Source organism: Zerene cesonia, chromosome 19, assembly GCF_012273895.1.
Source record: "Zerene cesonia ecotype Mississippi chromosome 19, Zerene_cesonia_1.1, whole genome shotgun sequence".
Taxonomy (NCBI): domain Eukaryota; kingdom Metazoa; phylum Arthropoda; class Insecta; order Lepidoptera; family Pieridae; genus Zerene; species Zerene cesonia.
The window spans coordinates 1491806-1510698 of record NC_052120.1 but is presented as its reverse complement, the minus strand read 5'-3'; the positions used below and the strand labels follow the sequence as shown (position 1 = coordinate 1510698).

General features: G+C 33.3%; 1 protein-coding gene across 3 annotated transcripts in view; it reads right to left on the bottom strand.

The window, feature by feature from the left end:
- Positions 1-261: 261 nt before the first annotated feature.
- The window catches only part of LOC119834439 (CUGBP Elav-like family member 4), a 144270-nt gene continuing 125638 nt past the window's right edge, over positions 262-18893 (bottom strand). For 2 of the 3 annotated variants that reach the window (XM_038358797.1, XM_038358799.1), the window contains exons 4-11: positions 13979-14137; positions 13672-13786; positions 13049-13225; positions 11438-11527; positions 10281-10358; positions 8893-9069; positions 7860-8026; positions 262-7533 (exon numbers count right to left, since the gene is read on the bottom strand). In XM_038358797.1, the coding sequence (XP_038214725.1) occupies positions 7899-8026; positions 8893-9069; positions 10281-10358; positions 11438-11527; positions 13049-13225; positions 13672-13786; positions 13979-14137 (924 nt within the window). In that variant the 3' untranslated portion in view covers positions 262-7533; positions 7860-7898. The remainder of the gene's footprint in view (positions 7534-7859; positions 8027-8892; positions 9070-10280; positions 10359-11437; positions 11528-13048; positions 13226-13671; positions 13787-13978; positions 14138-18893) is intronic. The other variant, XM_038358798.1, reaches the window with a different exon arrangement.

The following is an 18893-nucleotide window of genomic DNA, read 5'->3' as shown; positions in this document are numbered from 1 at the left end:
TTAAATTTGTTTGGAAATCATCTAACAATGCGTTTGGTACATCGTTGTATTGAATTTTCCATGTTTTGTTAATAAATATATAAGCGAATTTAGTTTTAATAATTTCGAACAACCTCATAAATTGTTGGGTAAAATAATTGAATAAATAATGAAACAAAGTTAGGCAATCAAGAAAAGGCATTACATTTTAATTTCAAGTCAAGTCATTGTTACAAAGTGAACTAAGATTTTAGCAAATAGGAGCAAAATAAAAGACATAGATAATATAATTAAAATTATTTATTATCCTTCCTCATATTTCTAGCATACTAAACGTAATAAATGTATAATAATAAATAATTGATTAGTTATTTAGTTTCGAAATATGTCTTGATACATATTTAAATAACTCGATAATAGGTTTATCAACTAAACATGCAAAGTAGGCAAATTGTTATTGTATTTGTTTCATATAAAGTGACGTATGCAGTCGATACTCAATTGCCTAGGTAGGTACAGTATGATTTCTCTAATAATAAAAATTAACATTAACTAGCGACGCTTCAAAAAGTGATCATATTTCTCTTAATTTACAATCTTTGGCAAAATATAACAATATTTATGATATACGAATAGCCTAGCTATCAAATGCTTCAAAGGTAATATTAATTTACAGATTATCTAGTTAGGTTGTGCAGTCTGATAACCATTTAAACGTGTTGCTGTTTTAAGAGGCTCCAAAAAGTTTTTCATAAACGTTGAAGTGGGTATCGTAAATGATGCCTGTAAAGGGCAACACGTTTGAAATGTCACATAACGAGCGTAGACAATATTATAGTGACGTACCGAAACAGATTATAAATACCTATATGTTTGTGCAGTATGACAGCTGCTAACAATAATTTTTAAATTAAAACATAATAAAATTATAAAAATCTAATTAAATGTAGTTACATCAATAGATTAAAATTTGTTTCATATTACAGGCACAGTACTGATGGTCTCACTAAAAATTTAAACAAGTATTTTCTTATAGATGGTACAGAATTACAATTAAAGTACTGTGCCCGCATAAACAATCAATCGACTAGCTAAAGTACACCAATTTAATTTAACTACTCAATGTAGCAATAAATCAACATTGCATAACTGTTTGTACTCTCAAAAATATTTAAAACTATTTTGACGATAGGCATCCTGAAGAACTTATAATTTTACAATAGAAAAATAAGCACATTTGTTGTACAATTACAAACGTTTTCATTCAACTGTAGTTGAGGCAAGAAAATGTTTCTAAACATACAAAAATAATGGTCAATTCTCTAAGCATGATTTAATTAAAATAAAATACAATATTATTCGGTTCCTGACAATTCCTGACGTACAATTCCCCCTTTTCAATCGGATTTCGTTTAAAAATCTATGTGTAATACTATGATTCAATTTCAGTGTACAATTTAGCCTAACTATTCAGTTGTAAGGAATAAAACGGCAGAAATATCCAGTTCTCAATTACAAGGATACATAGCCTTCATGGACGATGGTTAAGCGTATCACCAATACCCACTGAGGTATCTCTTTACATTTATAACTATACGATTTGTTCTCTTTATAAGTACTTCATCTTTTTGAACTGCCCAAGAACAATACCGTTCTCAAGTATAAAAGTGATGTTAAAATTTACTTTGTTAACTTGTTTGTTGTAATATAGTTATAGTTTCAAAGCAGAGCAAATCGTATACAGCCTACTCTATTACAATATAAGTTATCCAGAACAATGTATGGACAAAAACTACACGCCAATGTTAATTTTGTTAGAGAATTAAAATGTTGTAATATACGAAGAATTAAAAGTCCATATAAATACTATATTTACACATCGTTTACTTGAGAATATTATCTCTGAGATGAAGACGACTCTTGTATAACTTTTAGATGTTTATTAACTTGTAAAAAGTTTTAGATGCCCCAGTTGAAATGAGTTCATTTGGAAGATGACAAAATAATCTTATACTTTGTACTCCGTAAGACATCTAATGAGTTGTCGAAATGTCAAGTATCTCTACATAGGTTTCTAAAAACGGTTACTGATAATGATTTTTCCCTTAGTACAATATAAACAGCGACACCCTGTCACCCGCCCGAGAAGACTCGGGACAAAAGGCTAGTAAGCTCCTAAATTAGATATGATGACATATTATATTATGTTTATTTACAGTTCATGTAATTACTATATTTTTTGTAATCAGTTTTCAATCGATAAAATGAAATTGTCTGTAGTTATGTGGCAATTAACATTTGAGATGCCGCGTAATTTAAAAATACGCGGCTTTTTTAAACATATGTATGTATGTCTGATCTAAATTGGAATTGTTTTTGTTATATTATATGTGATTCAAATTTCATTTGTATCGTTTTTGGTAAGAAATGAATAAGGACGGCGCTTCAATTCTCTTTTCATATACGCACTTGACCGTCAGCATTAAATTTTGTTTTTCTCAGAAACTGTTTAGTTTTTTTAACAATAGGTACTTACTACAATACCATCACTTACCTTACTCTACACTAAGTACTTCAAAATGTACACGAAACAATATTCTGGATAACTTATTAAAAATAATTTTTATCTTCTTAAACAACAATAATTTAAAACATTCTGGTAAGTAAGTATTTAGCGTTATTCGAATATAGAGGCAGCGAATAATCGACATTTTTATTAGCAAAAGAGAGCTAGAAAATAAAAGGAAAGTTAGACATACAAGTAAAGTTTGCTATAGATTAAGGGTGCTTGTAGCTAAACTATGCTAAGCGATTGGTAAAAAAAAGAAGGAGATATGACTAGATCGTTTTGTAATTTTACTAGGATCTACATTCATAAAAGCACTATGCGCCTCTCTCCGTATTTAATATATTAATATAAATAGATATATGATTAATTATTTCAAATCCTAAGTTTGATTTATTTAAAGTATTGGCATTCATCTTAAAATCTAGTATCGAACGGTGGGTATACGTTTTTATGTCACGACATTTCATGAATCCGTTACGACGCGATATTTAATCGCATGTATTGTGTGCTGTTGGCCTCGCACCGTCCGATATTTTAATTCATTCTAAGTAACGATCCTTTCATCAATCAACAAACCTATTTTATCTTACGTTTTTCAATCAACTCCCACGTTTACGAGCGCTCATGCATTCCAAAACTGAGATTTCTTACTAAGGTTTTATAAAATATATAGGTGCAATCCTCAAACAGTTTGATTGTATACATTTATTAAACAACTGGGTTTCATTGTAATATATTTGTTAGTTTACAGAATAAACTCATATCGACAGATGAATCGCTCTTGCGTGTCGAGAGTCACTACGTTATAGACGGAATTAACTATCTTAGAGTTCGACGATAAATATATAAATTACAAATACAAATATGAGAGTCAGGATACAATGTAAACGCAAGATTAATTTTAAGGATGAGGTGAGCGCACTATCGAGAAGCAAGTCCATAAAGTCGCGAGGATAATAAGGATTTGTTACGCTACAATATTTACGAGAGAGTATAAAAATTCGCGACAGACTACAGTGGACCCGAAAGTGAAGCGGCGCGGGCGCCGCCGCCGGGAGGCCGATGCGTGACTTGCGTCCAGTCAACATCATATATCATACATTATAACGTGTTCAATACTAAGTGATTGTCTATAGATCGATATCTATTCCGTGGCCTCGGAAACAGTCAAAGAACAAGGACCAAAGTTTAATCTCGGCGACATTTGCCTACATGAAAAACATTTAGATACATTTAATTGCAAAGCATACCCTGTATCCTAGAATCACTTTACGGGCGATCGTTTATATATTCAGAAAGGACACACTTTATACTATTACAAATTTATGCATTATAGCATATATATTTAGAGGATTTAAATTTTAATCAATATAAATATTATAAAGTACAGTTAATAACCGTAACAAACGCGTCGCTACACGGCGAGTCGTCGAGCCCGTTACTGCTACCTTATCCACGAGGTGATATTGATATAATCATTACTTACTAAGTATACTTTCCGATTTGGCATCATTTTGTTCAGATATATTATAAAGTGACCTGGGTGGCGGGAACGCGAGTCGTATAACAAGAGCACCCGCCGCCGCGTCAGTTGCACTCCACAACACCTTGACTCGAGCTCGACCAAGTATTTCACGATTTGAATCTTCACTGTCACCCCCAACGTCGAACGTAAAACTTCACACGCTCCAAATCGTGTCGTATAAAGTGGCCATAGAGGTCGATTCCGCCGTAATGCGATACGAGACCACGTCGAATAATAGAAAACATTAACAGAAATATCAAAGTAATAAATAAAATAGCTTTAGAATAAATAAGAACGCTTAAAACAATTTAAAAAGCTTAACAACGTATTGCACTAATATGAGTAATTTTAAAAGAACTAGAATATCTACATTTACATATTAATTGTATTTTATTTTGTCGCATTGTCGCGCTCGGAAGGATATCGTATAAACCGACCAATTTTAATATGTTATATAAATTTTGGTTATTATGTTCTGTACTATGTATTGAATGCTAATTCGCTAGCTATTTTATTTGCTAAAGCGGTATGATTGTATCATATGATTTAAATGGATATATTACTAATGTTTTTATTATTAAATTATACATCATATCGAAACTAGTCGGCTAATACGAAATACTACCACAATACAGCTTATTCGTTAAATAATAAACGCCTAAACCTAGAATACTATATCAATATAATAATATAATAATTATTTTGTGTAAATATAAAAATCTATGTTTGTGATGAATGAATATTTGACTAGAGGCGGGCGGCGGCATTTCCTCGCTACCGCACGCAGTACTGTTGTGACACAAACACACGGAAGATTTCTCTTAATAAAATTCACTTTTCTAATCGTTGAAAATCAATGAAAGAGTAATCATTATGTGCTTGCGTTGGTTGCATCCACATTGTCCCAATGAAATATTTCCCAATCGATCGTATGTTTATGTCATAGAGCCCAAACACTTAAATAGTATTATGCAGAAATAATTATCTATATTATTAATTTACTCTGATGAAAGAAGGAATTTATTTATGCGTTATACATAAGCGGACGGAAATTTACGGTTTTAGACAAGAAAGCATTATTTAATTTAGCATTTATTCTTGATATAGCTTAAATTGAGTGACTCTTCTAGTCAAGCTGAACTTTATGCTATTTTGTTCTATATTTATAGGATTCCTCTTCAGTTCATAAAGTTACTTATAATATGCTTCTCGCTAAATTGCGTAACCGATAAATGTCAAGGAAAATTAACGTTATTTGTTTAGCACTCATTTCTGCATCATACTCGATGGGGGCTCAAGTACCTCGTCATACATAACGTCAATTACAATTAAGTTTCTTTTAAAAATATTTGGTATTTAGCGTTAGTATTCAAAACTTAGTGTTTTCAAAGACACTATCCATAATATTAATTTTATTTACATTTATACAGCTATCAAAAATGTCTATAAACTCTGTGGTACACGTGGTACGCAGTTTAGCATTTTTGAGCTGTTTCGTGAAACTTGCAACAGCGGCTCACCGGGGCACGGTTCAGCCCGCGCGCACGTTTACATCTAAGGTATCTCAGTATATTGGTACATTTTGATTATGAATCTATTTTCAGTAGAAATAACACTAGTTTTGTATTCCGCTCTACACACTGTTATCTCCCCGGACGTGATTCACAATTGTATTTAACATCTTAACACCGATTCTTTATATATGATAATGTATAGGTACACGTTACACACATCCATAAAATAACATTGAAGAAGCGCTCCTCTCGAATTGACGTCACGCGAATGATCGCTCACACACTTGGCGTGCACAAATAAATATTTATATATTGCAACTCCGAACCGTACAGTATCTATAGAGATCGATGTTGCAGCTTGTAAGAATTTTCCCCGATGTTGAGGTATTTTTGACTAATACATTGAAGGCTATCTACAATGTTCTAAATCGGTCCACTCTTACAAGGGCACTTCGATCGTTAAATAATTTTCGTTATTGTCAATGCGAATAGTATATACATATACATAGTAGGAATCTGAATGCGTTCGTTATTTTGTATATCTACAAGTAGTGTGTGTGCGATAACAGAGCAAAACATAAAATATGCATTTACAACGGCCTGTACAATCCATTAGTTGATATATTAGTTTTTATATCACAGCCCATTTGGAATTTATAACACATAAACGTTTTGAAACGAAGGCCATATTGTGTCTCATGTTGAAGTGCACTTTCATTTGTACACAGCGTTATTACAACAACTTTATGTTAACAACAATGCCACAATTCGTTAATATTATTAACATTCACTAACATGTAGGTTTGGGTCGCTAGGCTTACCACAAGTGACTATGACGAACTACGTTACTCGAGTTAAAGCTGTTCTACTACTATTCTTATTCGTATTTACAATTTTGTTAACCCGTAAATTGTTTGAAAGACACAATTTGAACACTTTCGGTTGGTGATAATTGAGTCTGATTTTCAATTTCGTCCCTCTCTTTGAGCACGACTTTTATCAGTGTTAATTATTACTGTTAAAGAGAATAAATGGCTGATTTTTGAAACTTCGACCAAATGTTTCTTTTAGTCACCTGCACATTTTTAGAAGGTGGATTAAATATACGAAAGAATTTATTATACAATCCGATTGAGATCTTAGGTTGTCTATATATGTGTTGTCTATGGTCGGTATTTTTCTTTGGCATTTGCGTGTTCGAGTGCCCCAGTGTTATGGTATAGCCTAGCGTGATAGCTTAACAGACACTCACACACAATAAATATAACAAAATATACGATATTATATTCCCATAATGGTATATACCGGTACTTAATTAATGCGATCATTTTTATGCAAGGAGATAACAGTGCACGCGTGGGTCGGCGACGAATCTTTGCTTAACCTACGGCTAACGGAACGTAGAACGGAACGCGCGTTGGGAACAGCGCCATCTATGCTACGAACAAAACAACAGTTCAAAGACACGCGCCCGACCCGTTACGACTACGCAATATACAATAATTAAAATACATTTTTTCTTACATTTTCAACTTACTTAATAAATTCAGTTTGGCTTAGTTCAAGCAAATAACTAGTGTAATAAATTTATGTTAAAAGTTTCAGTTAAACGTTTAAGTACTTAGAAGTAGAAGTATGATTACAAATGACATAATCTTATAACGTGTCATTTTTAATAATAATAATAATTTAATCAAAGTTAATAAATTGTATATAATAATATAATAGAGTAATTTAATGATTAATCGATAATGATAAGAATGAAGCTTTCTACGCGCTGATCGATAGATAATTATTTTTAACTAATATAGTATACTCGCCGTGCAGGCTTGTAGTTTAGTAAGATGTTACTGATATTTACTATACAGTTGTCTGTTAAATTCATTGAAATGGTTCACGCTCCGTGAACTCGCGCGCCGCGGCCGGTAGTGGCCGAACGATGCCCTCTGAAACAAACACAATGTTTTTTTAAACCATCTATAAAAATTAAAATTAATTGTCAAATATTTTCCCAAAGGCAAAACTTGACAACGGGGTATTTTTACGGATCTAAAACTGGAAAAAATTTTACAAAATTCTGTCAAAAAAATCTGTAAGTAGATTTAAAATTACCAAAAATAATAATATATGATAATTAAATATATCGATTATTGATTGGCCTGCGGCCACCTGGCCTCTTGGCCGGATCTTTGAAATATCGCTGCTAGTGATGTGATTAATTCCAAAAAAATAAAATACAACAAACGAACGAACGAATGAATGAATAACTGACTGGTGGTTGTGGGCAGGCGCGCAAGAACGAGATCTCGTGTTAGTAAGGCCGGTTGGCGTCCTTGGGCCGCTTCAGCTGGACCTTCAGCCGCTTCATGCCGATCTGGAAACCGTTCATGGCCTGGATGGCTGCTTGCGCTGACGCCGGATTGTCGAATGAAACAAACCCTGGAAGGGAATGAGTTTGATTTAGGTCTAGTGTAAAGGCTTGAAGCGGAAAGGGCTTAGATGTTTCTGTGGTTGTTCGGATAATTTGAATTTCGGAATGATAATAGATCGCCTGGTTCAGCTTTGGGTTTATTGGTTTGTTCATACAGAAGTCCGAACGATTAACCGCTATTATTATGGGTTTGTCTTATCTTCGACAAGCGGTTATAAGCTATTGCAAACAAAAAAAAAACAGTGGTGGCTCAGTGGTGAGAACCTCAGACTTCAAAATCGTTAAGTCGGGGTTCGAGACCGGGCGAGCGTGCAGGAAATAAATTGTATTTTCAATTTATCTGCGCATGTAGATAACATCACCATTGCTTAAAACCGGTATGTCCGAGAATCAAAAGTTCGACGACATGTGACATCTGCCAACCCGCACTTGGCCAGCATGGTGGATTATGGCCTGAACCCTCATAGGAGGCCTGTGTCCCAGCAGTGGGAACATATGATGATGATGATGAACAAAATAATTCCATGGAATATATGAAAAATGAATTTTCTGGTTTTGGTATATGTAAATGATATGCTTACAACTTAAGAACTTAAAGACACATTTATCAAAACAAAGTTTGGGACTGGTACAAAACAAAATTATAAATAGCGAATAAAATGAAAGGACAGACAAATAAAATAAACCATAAGGAAATTTTATAAAATTGTCCACACAATTATATTTCATAACATATTTACATGAAAAAGAATTCAATTACTACTGTTGTGCTACATACGCAAAAGCATGTTTTAAGACCAGAAAATACTCAATACTTATTTATCACACATGGCTATAAGAATTGTCCTTCCTAAAAGCAGGATATAGAACTCACCGAAACATTTGCTCTGATTAGTAGCGCGGTCGATAAAAACCTTGCTGCTAATAACATTTCCGAACGGCAGGAACATTTGCATCAGTTCCGCATCACCAAACTCCTGCGGCAAGTGGTAGATGAACAAATTGCAGCCCTCGGGCCCTGAGATGGAACATCCTGGGAACATAAGAAAATCTTTAAAGAACTCACAAATCTGCCTCTGAACACCAACATTGCGATTTTAAATTTGAAAGTGATGCATGTAAACTTCTTGGTTAAAATAAATCTGGCCGCCGTGTGTTGTTTATGGTACTTATTAAAAATATTGTCGAATTATTCTATATTTAAATGTACTTAAAAGGCGCCAAATGTATTTTAATGCTAGAAGTGAAAAGAATGAAACCACATAGAACATTAATTACATCGATACATTGAACAATGAACAGAGATGCAACAGCAAAGATACAGCAACAAATTTTGTGAAGTTTTATAATCAAGCGATGTATGCCCTGTTTCGTAGAAAATACACCATTTAACTGATCGGTATATTAACAAAGGGATTGGGAGAAGTTCAAGGGATTGTTTTTTTTCTATACGAGATAAATTTGAGCCAATTACAAACACCTAATTGAAATAGTTTTTTTTTTACGAAAAAAATGCTAAAGTTTTTTTTTTTTTAGATATATATTTCAATGTTATGGGATAAATACTCCTACGGAGGCAGAAAGGTTAAATGCCAAAATAACCATGGTTACTATTTTATGCAGTCGTGATCTAGCAACGTTTTTTTTCTCCAATTATTCCTAGTCAAATATTCTATAATATTATGGTAATGACATTGTCTACTTTGTTTTACGCACTATATAAGTAAAGATGGAACTACGGATACCAATATTGTTTTTAATAAAGTCCGAGTTTATATGATCTAAGTCACAAGTCGCAACAGTATAAAGTTTGTTTATAAAATAGAAAACTCAATATTTTATAACTTTGCCGTGCTTGCAGCTAGTAAACAAGTTTGAAGAGAAGGAGCCAATTTTATAAAATCTTGGAGAGGTGCATTTTGATTTTAAAAGGCGTTATCAAAAGCATTTTTATAAGTACTATTGATATGGTGTTTCTTTTTCTTATTATTTCAGTAGCTAATTAAGCGGTAGTAATGAAGTTTCGGTATACGTAACTGATGAATGAGAACAGATGAACTGAAAGTTTGGATATAAATATTTAAATAAAATAATCATTTATAAGATTTCGAGAGTAAAGCACCGTTTCGAATATATGTACAGAAGACAGAAGCTCAGATAAAAAGTTGATTTGGAAACATGACAGTGAATGATCGTGAGTAATGGTGTCCCAAAATTCCCCAAAATCGGGGAAAATGATTGTCACCTCAGGGCTCCACTTACCTTCTCTCTGCGCCGGCGCAATAGTCGACATCGGCGGTGGAATCGGCTGCGGATACTGTCCATATACCGCTGGGTAAGCTGTCAAACATTAATTTGCACATTTTCACAATGAACACCTATTATATTGCGTGTACGACATGCATCTACACAATCAATACATTTGCAAAGGAATGCGTGATTAGCTATGTGGTTGGTTGTTTTTCCTTTTTATTTATGATTTACTGGGGATGGGTCATTGGTTTTTATTAGGAGTCTTTAATTTTAAGAATATCGATGATATTGAAATACACTAAATGAAGAACTACGCGATAGATTTTAACGTTAAGTATGTGAAGATAATGATACGTGTATTAATGTTAGCAAATTAAAATACATTCATATATGCATTATACAGTAAAAGCGAATTGAAATAAAAAAAATTCAGATACGTTTGTCTGTGGTAGCAAAATTAACATCTCGTTTAAAAATGTCATAAGTCTTTTATCACTTAAATACACTTCGTAAAGTCTAAGTCCCGAAAGTTTTGGCAGTTTATTTGTCTAAGTATTAAAATCTTTTTTCGTAAACGAAAAGTATTTACGTTGATAAACTGCCGCTTCCTTCCCGTCCGTTTCGATTGTAGGGAATTAAAATTCAATTCAAATGAACTGTCAAAGAAGTTTATGGCAAGGAGAGAAAGACGATAAAGTCAGTTAGGGGGAAAACAATCCACGAACATTGAATTGTATTCAGATAACCAATACAATGTTTAATTTGTCCGCTGTCAAATTAAGATGTACGTTCGGCAGAGCAATAAGGAATTGTTTTTATCGAGTTTCGATTCTGATCATTTTACGATTATGTGCAGAAATAAGTGGAATGAAGCACATTGTAAGACATCTAACTGACATGAAGGGAGTGACCAATTATATAGCTCAATGCAGAATTTTTATAATGAACAAAAACACATGGAAGTATGAATTTTGAAGTTCTAAATAATTGGCCACAAAACTATAACATTTAGGTACTATGAAGCGAAGGCTGCTAAGTGTTGGCCAGATAGAGGTTCGTGGTTGCTTCAAGGCAGATTTTGTTCCTTCCCTTCTGGAGGATTGTTCCTCCATTAATCCGGAACAAGTATTGATCCCCTATCGAGCCGGCATGTGAACGTTACTCACCGACTCCCGGGAAGGGCTGCATACCGGGGTACGCCGCGTGCTGCAGCGCGGCTTCTCCATTCGGCAGACCTTGCGCTGTCACCGGCACCGCTGGAAATGTGTGGACTACTATTATTTTGATGATAAACTCGAATATGCTTAGTGATAATAATAATAATTGTTAAAAAAAACTAAAAAACACCCTTAATAATAGTATCAACTAAATTGTCTCACTTGCTCTTAGACAGAGTATACTTAAGGAAATTAATCAAACCCGGCGATCTTTATGAGGGTAATCAGATAAACTTATGAAATTATTGTTTTGTCACCGGTCCTCGATAGCGAACAAAGTTTGAATTTAATCTGCTCGTTTTAAGTGGGTGAACATGGGGCCCAAAGGAGTCAAGTATATACCAATATACATGCATACACACTTACGGGTGAAGCTAATATAAGCGTTTTAACCAGGTAAATTCATTTGCAATTAATTCACTGATTGTTTAGGCAAGTAGGTGTAGTTGTGTATGTGTGATAATTTATTTTATGACGTGATTTATTTAAGATTTATTTGGGGACTTTATTAGAGATCGAATCTGAGATATCTCTAGTCATACACAGTGCCTAGGACGCAATAATATAATCTATGCTTTTTAATCATACTACGGATATACATCTGATAATTTGCAAATACACAATTAGCTACGTAAAAAGAATAAATGTGATTTATTATTTGTCTACAAGTGTACACGATATAGCCACGATTTTACTTGCAAAATATTCGCATTACAAGGAGTGAAAAGTAAAACCGGCCAACCACGCAAGCATTTATATATTCAGCAATAATTTGTTACTAAGTATAAAGGAAAAACATTTTTCTTAACTCCCCGTTGGGATCTCCGGGGTCTGGCATTTTGCCATTCCTCCTCTAGCCCCGTATTTGTAGCAGTTGTGGAATATTAAGTATTAAATAGGAAGCGAATGGGATCAGATCGTGCGAGGGTACTGTTAAAGAAATCATTTTTTAAAAGAAAACTTTCGGTTCATCGATTAAAGATTAAGGGCTTGGGAAATGATAAATTGATTGAAAAATATTGTTTGCGAAAAATGAATATTTCACACGAGGGAATATTGTGAGAGGCATAACGTATGGGATTGAAATAAATGTTTAATGTTAATGTCTAATGATTGTTATGTGCTTTGGATTTTTAGTAAAGCATAGGAAAATGCAAGATCAATAGTGAATTAATGAATGAATCATGAAGTTATGTGTCCACTCTTTGAATATACTGATAATAAACTAATGTAAATAATCTTCATCTAAACTTCAAATACATAATCTATTCAGCGAGTAGTTTCCTTATCATTTCCAGCAAAGGCTGGTTTATGCAGTTGATAAATACGGATTGTATAAGATAATGGTTACATCAACCTAAAAATAAAATTAATCTATTTAGCTAAGCACTGAATAGGAACTATTAACTTTCACTTAACCCTCAAATAAATTTATTTCATCAAAGCAGCTTAACTCACGTTCAGTACAGGTCTGGTGTATCCCGTTTGTATACTATCCGCGGCTGAGAATCTTATCAAAATTTTATGTTATTTAGCGAAATATTGCTAGGCTATACTCACGTCCAGTAAAAGTCTGGTGTATCCCGTTGGTGTAGACCGCCTCCTGCGGCGGCGGCTGGCCGTTAGCGGTCTGCGCAGCCATGTTGAATCCGGGCATTGTGGGCGACGGTAGCGACGGGAGCGCACCGTTCAGCGGCTGCCCCCCGCCCGTGCCTATGGCGAGACCCGTGAAGTTGTCTGGAGATGACAGATTTATTATAAGGACGGTTATGACGATCTTCTCTATGGGAAGAATTAGGGAGATCGTTCGTAAGATACATGCGATATTTCTTTGTAATGGACAGTCATGTTCTTGTAGGAGTGTAATAAAATTTGGAATGAGAATACTGAAGTTAAGTAAGAGATATTTTTGAAGTGATAGTTTAATCGCTTTTACTTTTTCTGGCTTAGAGGAAGAATGTTCTGATGTTCTAATTAAAAAGAACAATATCTAAATGATATTTATACACATTTCTTATAAATAATTCATTATATTATAATTCATTATTCATAGATTTTAATCCAATAAGAATAAAACCATCTTCACAGACTACAAATACAAATATAAATTTGGAGTATACTAATCGTTCTAATGGCGATTACAAAATTTAATTTCTATTACATGAGGATGGATATAAACGTACCCGAAGAAGGTGGCACCACAGAATTAGCCATTCCGTTAAGAGCATGGGACGCGAGCGCAGTCATGGGGCTTATGTAGCCCTGCGCAGTCGCTGCTACCATCAGCGCTGCTTGTTGCTGTTGAGGGAAGAATCAATAATAAATAATTATAATATATAAAGTATGAATAAAACTGGCCTACCCAATAAACGTAAATTGCTTTCAATCAGTGTGATCCTTAAGGAGTTTGTTGTATTATCAAGTAGTATTTTATGCAAGCAAATTGCGAAGAATTATCGTATTTGTAATTGAAATAACCGCATAACTCACCTGTTCAGTGATGACTTGAGCATACGTGCCGTAGGTCCCGAACTGGTTGAAAACGAAGGGGTTCAGGAGACTCATGTTGCCAGCCATTTGTTGCATGCGTCGCAGTTGTCTTTCCTTCTCAGTGTCCGCGAACTTTACCACTAAGCTAGAAGAGGCTCCCTGCAAAAACAGAGTTTAAGTTCAATACACGATGTTCAACATTATTTTAAATTATATGTTGTCTATTCTTTCAATTAAAATAATTCAAATAAAATCCCTATCATCTAAATCTATTGTTTTATGTTGTTGAAATTCTTTTCTTGATAACAAAGATGCTTAAATTAGGTAATTGTAACAAGTTTGTTTTTATACGTTGTCTCCTATAAACCTGACTTATCCATTTTTCCACAAATCTACGTGGGTTATTTTTAACGGCTACATAATACGATTTATTTTATTACGGCGCAAGTGTTCATATTTCTTAACTAATGCAAAGAACCCGTAGTGACTGTGGCCTCAGCACGGATCCCATACGTTCTCATCCACCGACCTCATCCGGGTCTGTCTTAACATAAAAACATGTTAAAATATCATGACACGTTATTCTCAAGTGTTGAAGATGTTACAGCAATTCTTCATTAGCGAGGCACGCAATCTCGGTTGGATGTGAAATTCTCAAGAATTTTCGGGGCCGTTTTGAGGCATTTCGCGGATGAAACACGCGATAGCGATCGTGTTGAGACGCCGCAAGTTAATTCACCAGCTTATTTCAGTGAATCTGCAAAATAGACTAGCAGTGTAAATTACAGCGGGAAATGTTTTTGACGAGCTGTCTGAATATTACGCATTTATTTAAATAGGGAAACTTTAGGGTTTTATGTTGTGTTTCGTTGGATAGGCTTGGTAAGAGAAAATTGGTGTATTCTATGTTAGAGAATATTGTTAGTTATGCCAGCATTTTTCTGAGGAAATGCAAGACGTCTTATTGAATAAATAAATGTTTGAGTTTATGATGATTTTGTGCGTCATTAGATTCAACATAGAAGTCATGAAACAATAAGTATAGATATTAATTTATTAACATTTACGGTGTAGTTGGATGAATTATTTTAAATTACTACCACAGTTTTATCGCTTACATTTATAATGTTCAATAGGAATTCCTTCTCGTGAAAAATCCATTTACTATGCACAATACCACTAACCGCAATATGGATGGCTATATTTTTAAAGCATTATAGCCTTAAATTAAAAAAAAATATGTAGTTTTATTTTGTACCTGTATATATTGATCAATTTTATTAAAGTTTTTAACAATTGCACATAGTTAGATTCATGTCAAAGAACACATAAAACTTGAAGCGTGTAAGAAATTTTCTCCTCCGCAACATTTTTGTATTTAAAGCAGAGTTTATGCTTTGTTATATGTTTTTTATATGGAAGAAACACCTCATAAAGACTGAACTTAATCGTAGAAAATAGCACCTAAATTTCCCACACAAAACGTATAGTAACACGCAGCTAGCAACATTACATTTTAATCAGCTAAAACGCCGTACTAAAACTCTCATTACCACTAAAGATCGCTGGGGTTCAATCGTTAAAAATGCAAAGGCCCATAGGCATTCTCGTAAACTACAATACCGCTGCTGCATTCATTATGTATGGCAAAAATACCCTCCGAGCAACAGGTTGCGAGCCTGATGCAACAAGTCTCGGGCTTCAGTCCAAAAATGCAATGAACTTTGTAAGAGGCTCGACGTTTCCTAATTGGCTGTAAAATGCATTCATTGTTCGCGCTAATTAGGACTTTATTTGAATAACTATTAAGTGTTTAATTAACTTTTAAAGTATTTCTGATTTCTTTTTTATAGAGGACTTTTATTATTTAATTGAAGATTTAAATGATTTAAAGGTCAGGTAGTAGCTATTATGTATTAAAGAGCAATGAAGTTAACAATTTTTTTAAGTGTTTCATATAACGAGGCCTAATGGCGGCGTGCTCAAAAGCAAATGAAAATATGTTAATGAATTATAGACTGAGGCATAATTTTTTTTTTGATATACATGTATTTGTATACATTGTATAAACTATATTATCAAACCTACTTACCAGCTAATCTAATTAAAGAAAAACCGGATGTTTCGAAATCTGCTATATTTATGTAGATCTTGGGAGATGGAGTCTAACGTTAATTTTATTTAAATATAAATTCAATATGTTAAATGTGAATGATTCTACTAATATCTCGATATGAGCAAACTCTTATTTGAATATTACATTCAAAAAGGTAAGTAGTTCTGTAAATTTCTTAATATTAAAATATTATTAAGAACTAATAATATTATTTATGAATAAATTGCATTTATTTATTTCTGGGGAAACTAAAACTTCCTTTATGAAATATAACGTTTAAGTTAGAAAACAGTAAAATTAAAATTATAATAAAATTGTATTTTATAATAAAATGAGATGAATTGTAAGAATGTATAATAAAATTAATGATAATAAGAACATGGTATAATATATTCCAGCACTATAATTGTTATTTAAAGAGATAAGATTATTTTGTAGATATATGCATTATCCAATAAATGCTCTCAATAAAACAAATATCTAAAATTATAAACCCAATGAACTCGTTTATCTGAAAGCGCAAAGTGTACACGCTGCCATTAATTCAAACAGTTAATTACACAAAATAAAGAAGTATGAAACAGCCATAACTCCACTTTATCATTGCCAAGACTTAGTCGAAACTTTCCGAATTGCAGGTAAATAGCGATAAATTGTACAGAACTCCAAATTAACTTCAAATCATGCACAATTTGTAAGTGTCTGATATATTTTACGAGTTACGATATTTCGATTAATCAACGCAAAACCGCGGATTTGGTTTCTCTAATTGAAACACAAATAGTGATTGAGAAATTCAGTGCTAAGCCGGTTTACATTGGGCTGACAGAAATTGCTGGGGCAAGTGTATCAATAACGGATTAAGCTGATGCTAAGGTGGAAAGCGCCTTTCATACGATATAGAGATGTCGTGAGATGACATATCTGAGGAATATCTGTAGTTCCCTTTATAAAGGCGACCAAATTTATTAGAGAGGCCTCGCCAAAATGGAAATATTTTTTATCACATATCACAATTGTGTCGCAAATGTTATGAAGTTAAAATTGCGAGTTTATAATGAATTGAATATTATATATAATGTATAGCACATTATACTTACTATTATAAGAAAATAAAACGATTAATAAATATGTTTGAAACGACGTTATAAATCACTTTTATATTCCGTTATAAAGTCTGTAATGCTTAAATTGAATTTTTAAATCCAATCGGTTAAAAAATATCTATCACTGAATTATTTATATAAGGGAAATAGGTTGATAGTATTACTGAGTTACAAATCAACAAAAACACAAGTAAATAATGTAAATAGCGATTTATTGTATCAAATATTTGCCTTAAATTTTAGAGAGTTAAATCCAATATTATACTATTAAAACTTTGACAATAACAGGAGTTCAAGGTGTGGATTTAGGCCTAATTTGAAGTTTAATTTCGCTTTGATCATTCACTATCGATTGTTTATCTTCAGTTAGATTGCTGCCTCTGTATAAACAGTGGATAAATTGATCTTAAGTAATTGCGCAATGTAAAACAAAAGAAACGATAAATTGTCAGTTACTTCAGGGAGACGGGATTCATTATTTGAATTAATGATTCGTCACGCTTTGCGATTTCAAGTCACTTAGGAAAAATCAAGTGATTTGTTTAAAGATTGTGATACGTTATATATTTAGAAAATAATGAAAGTTAATACAGCGTATACATTGTAATTTTATTTGAAAATGCTTTAATCCCTCGTGACTTCCACCGGTGATTTATTGGTACATATTATTGTTCATAGATTTACTTGTAATAATTTACTATACAGCACTCAAGTTTCATTGAGTAAATTTTTTGCGATTCGATCAATTAAAGTGATACTACAAAAATTTCCCTTTTTATAAATTTCTTTATATCAGCACATAAATTCATAATAAGAAATCTTATAGGAAGTAGATTTTACAATAGGTTTAACCTAATAGAAAACAAACATTTTCTGACCTGAATTTCTCTTTTCCGACCTTAAACTAACCCAAAATCAGGGCTGTTTAGAGGCTTTTAAGGAACAATGACGCTCCCTTCGACACAAGCAAGCATTTATATGGGGATATTAAGAGAACTAGCCTTCTGTAATAAAATGCCGTACGTTGTAATTAGTTTAAGTGATTTGCCGGCAAAACGTTTTGCGAAATAAAATCTTAAGTGACTACCTTTTACGTTCTGATAAGATTTATTTATTTAATATTAAGTATAATGTATGTATTATTAAATAAATAGTAAGACAACTGTTGCTTACCTGGTTCAGAAGTATATAATGTACAGAAATGATACATGATTAAACATGTATCATTTCTTATTACGTATGTTATTACGTTTGTTAGTCGGGTCTATATACAGGGGATAAAACTGAGACATCACGTACAGTCTGTAACCTATAACGCTGATACACCTGACAGAGCTTTAGAACTTCCCCTGCAATTCTGATTCCGAAGATGAAATCGAGCGGACTCCGTTTTATAAGAGGCACCTTAATTCCCTTAGAACTTATGACGAACTTTAAGCCAGACCGGGCCCGAATAGGTCGTATAAGGCTATTTAAGGCTTACTGGCCTTGAGGTGGAAGTTAATTGAAATCTTTTAAAGTTTATTTCGGCAATAAAGGACCGGTACGTATAGAGCACGGATTTGTCCCCTGAGCTGGAATGAGATTTTATAGTATCATTAACTTGATCGTTTTATATACGTTATAGGCTTAGTACGGTTTGTTTTAATTTGGGAATATTTGTGTGCATGCAGTAACGAGGATGTGAACTGTG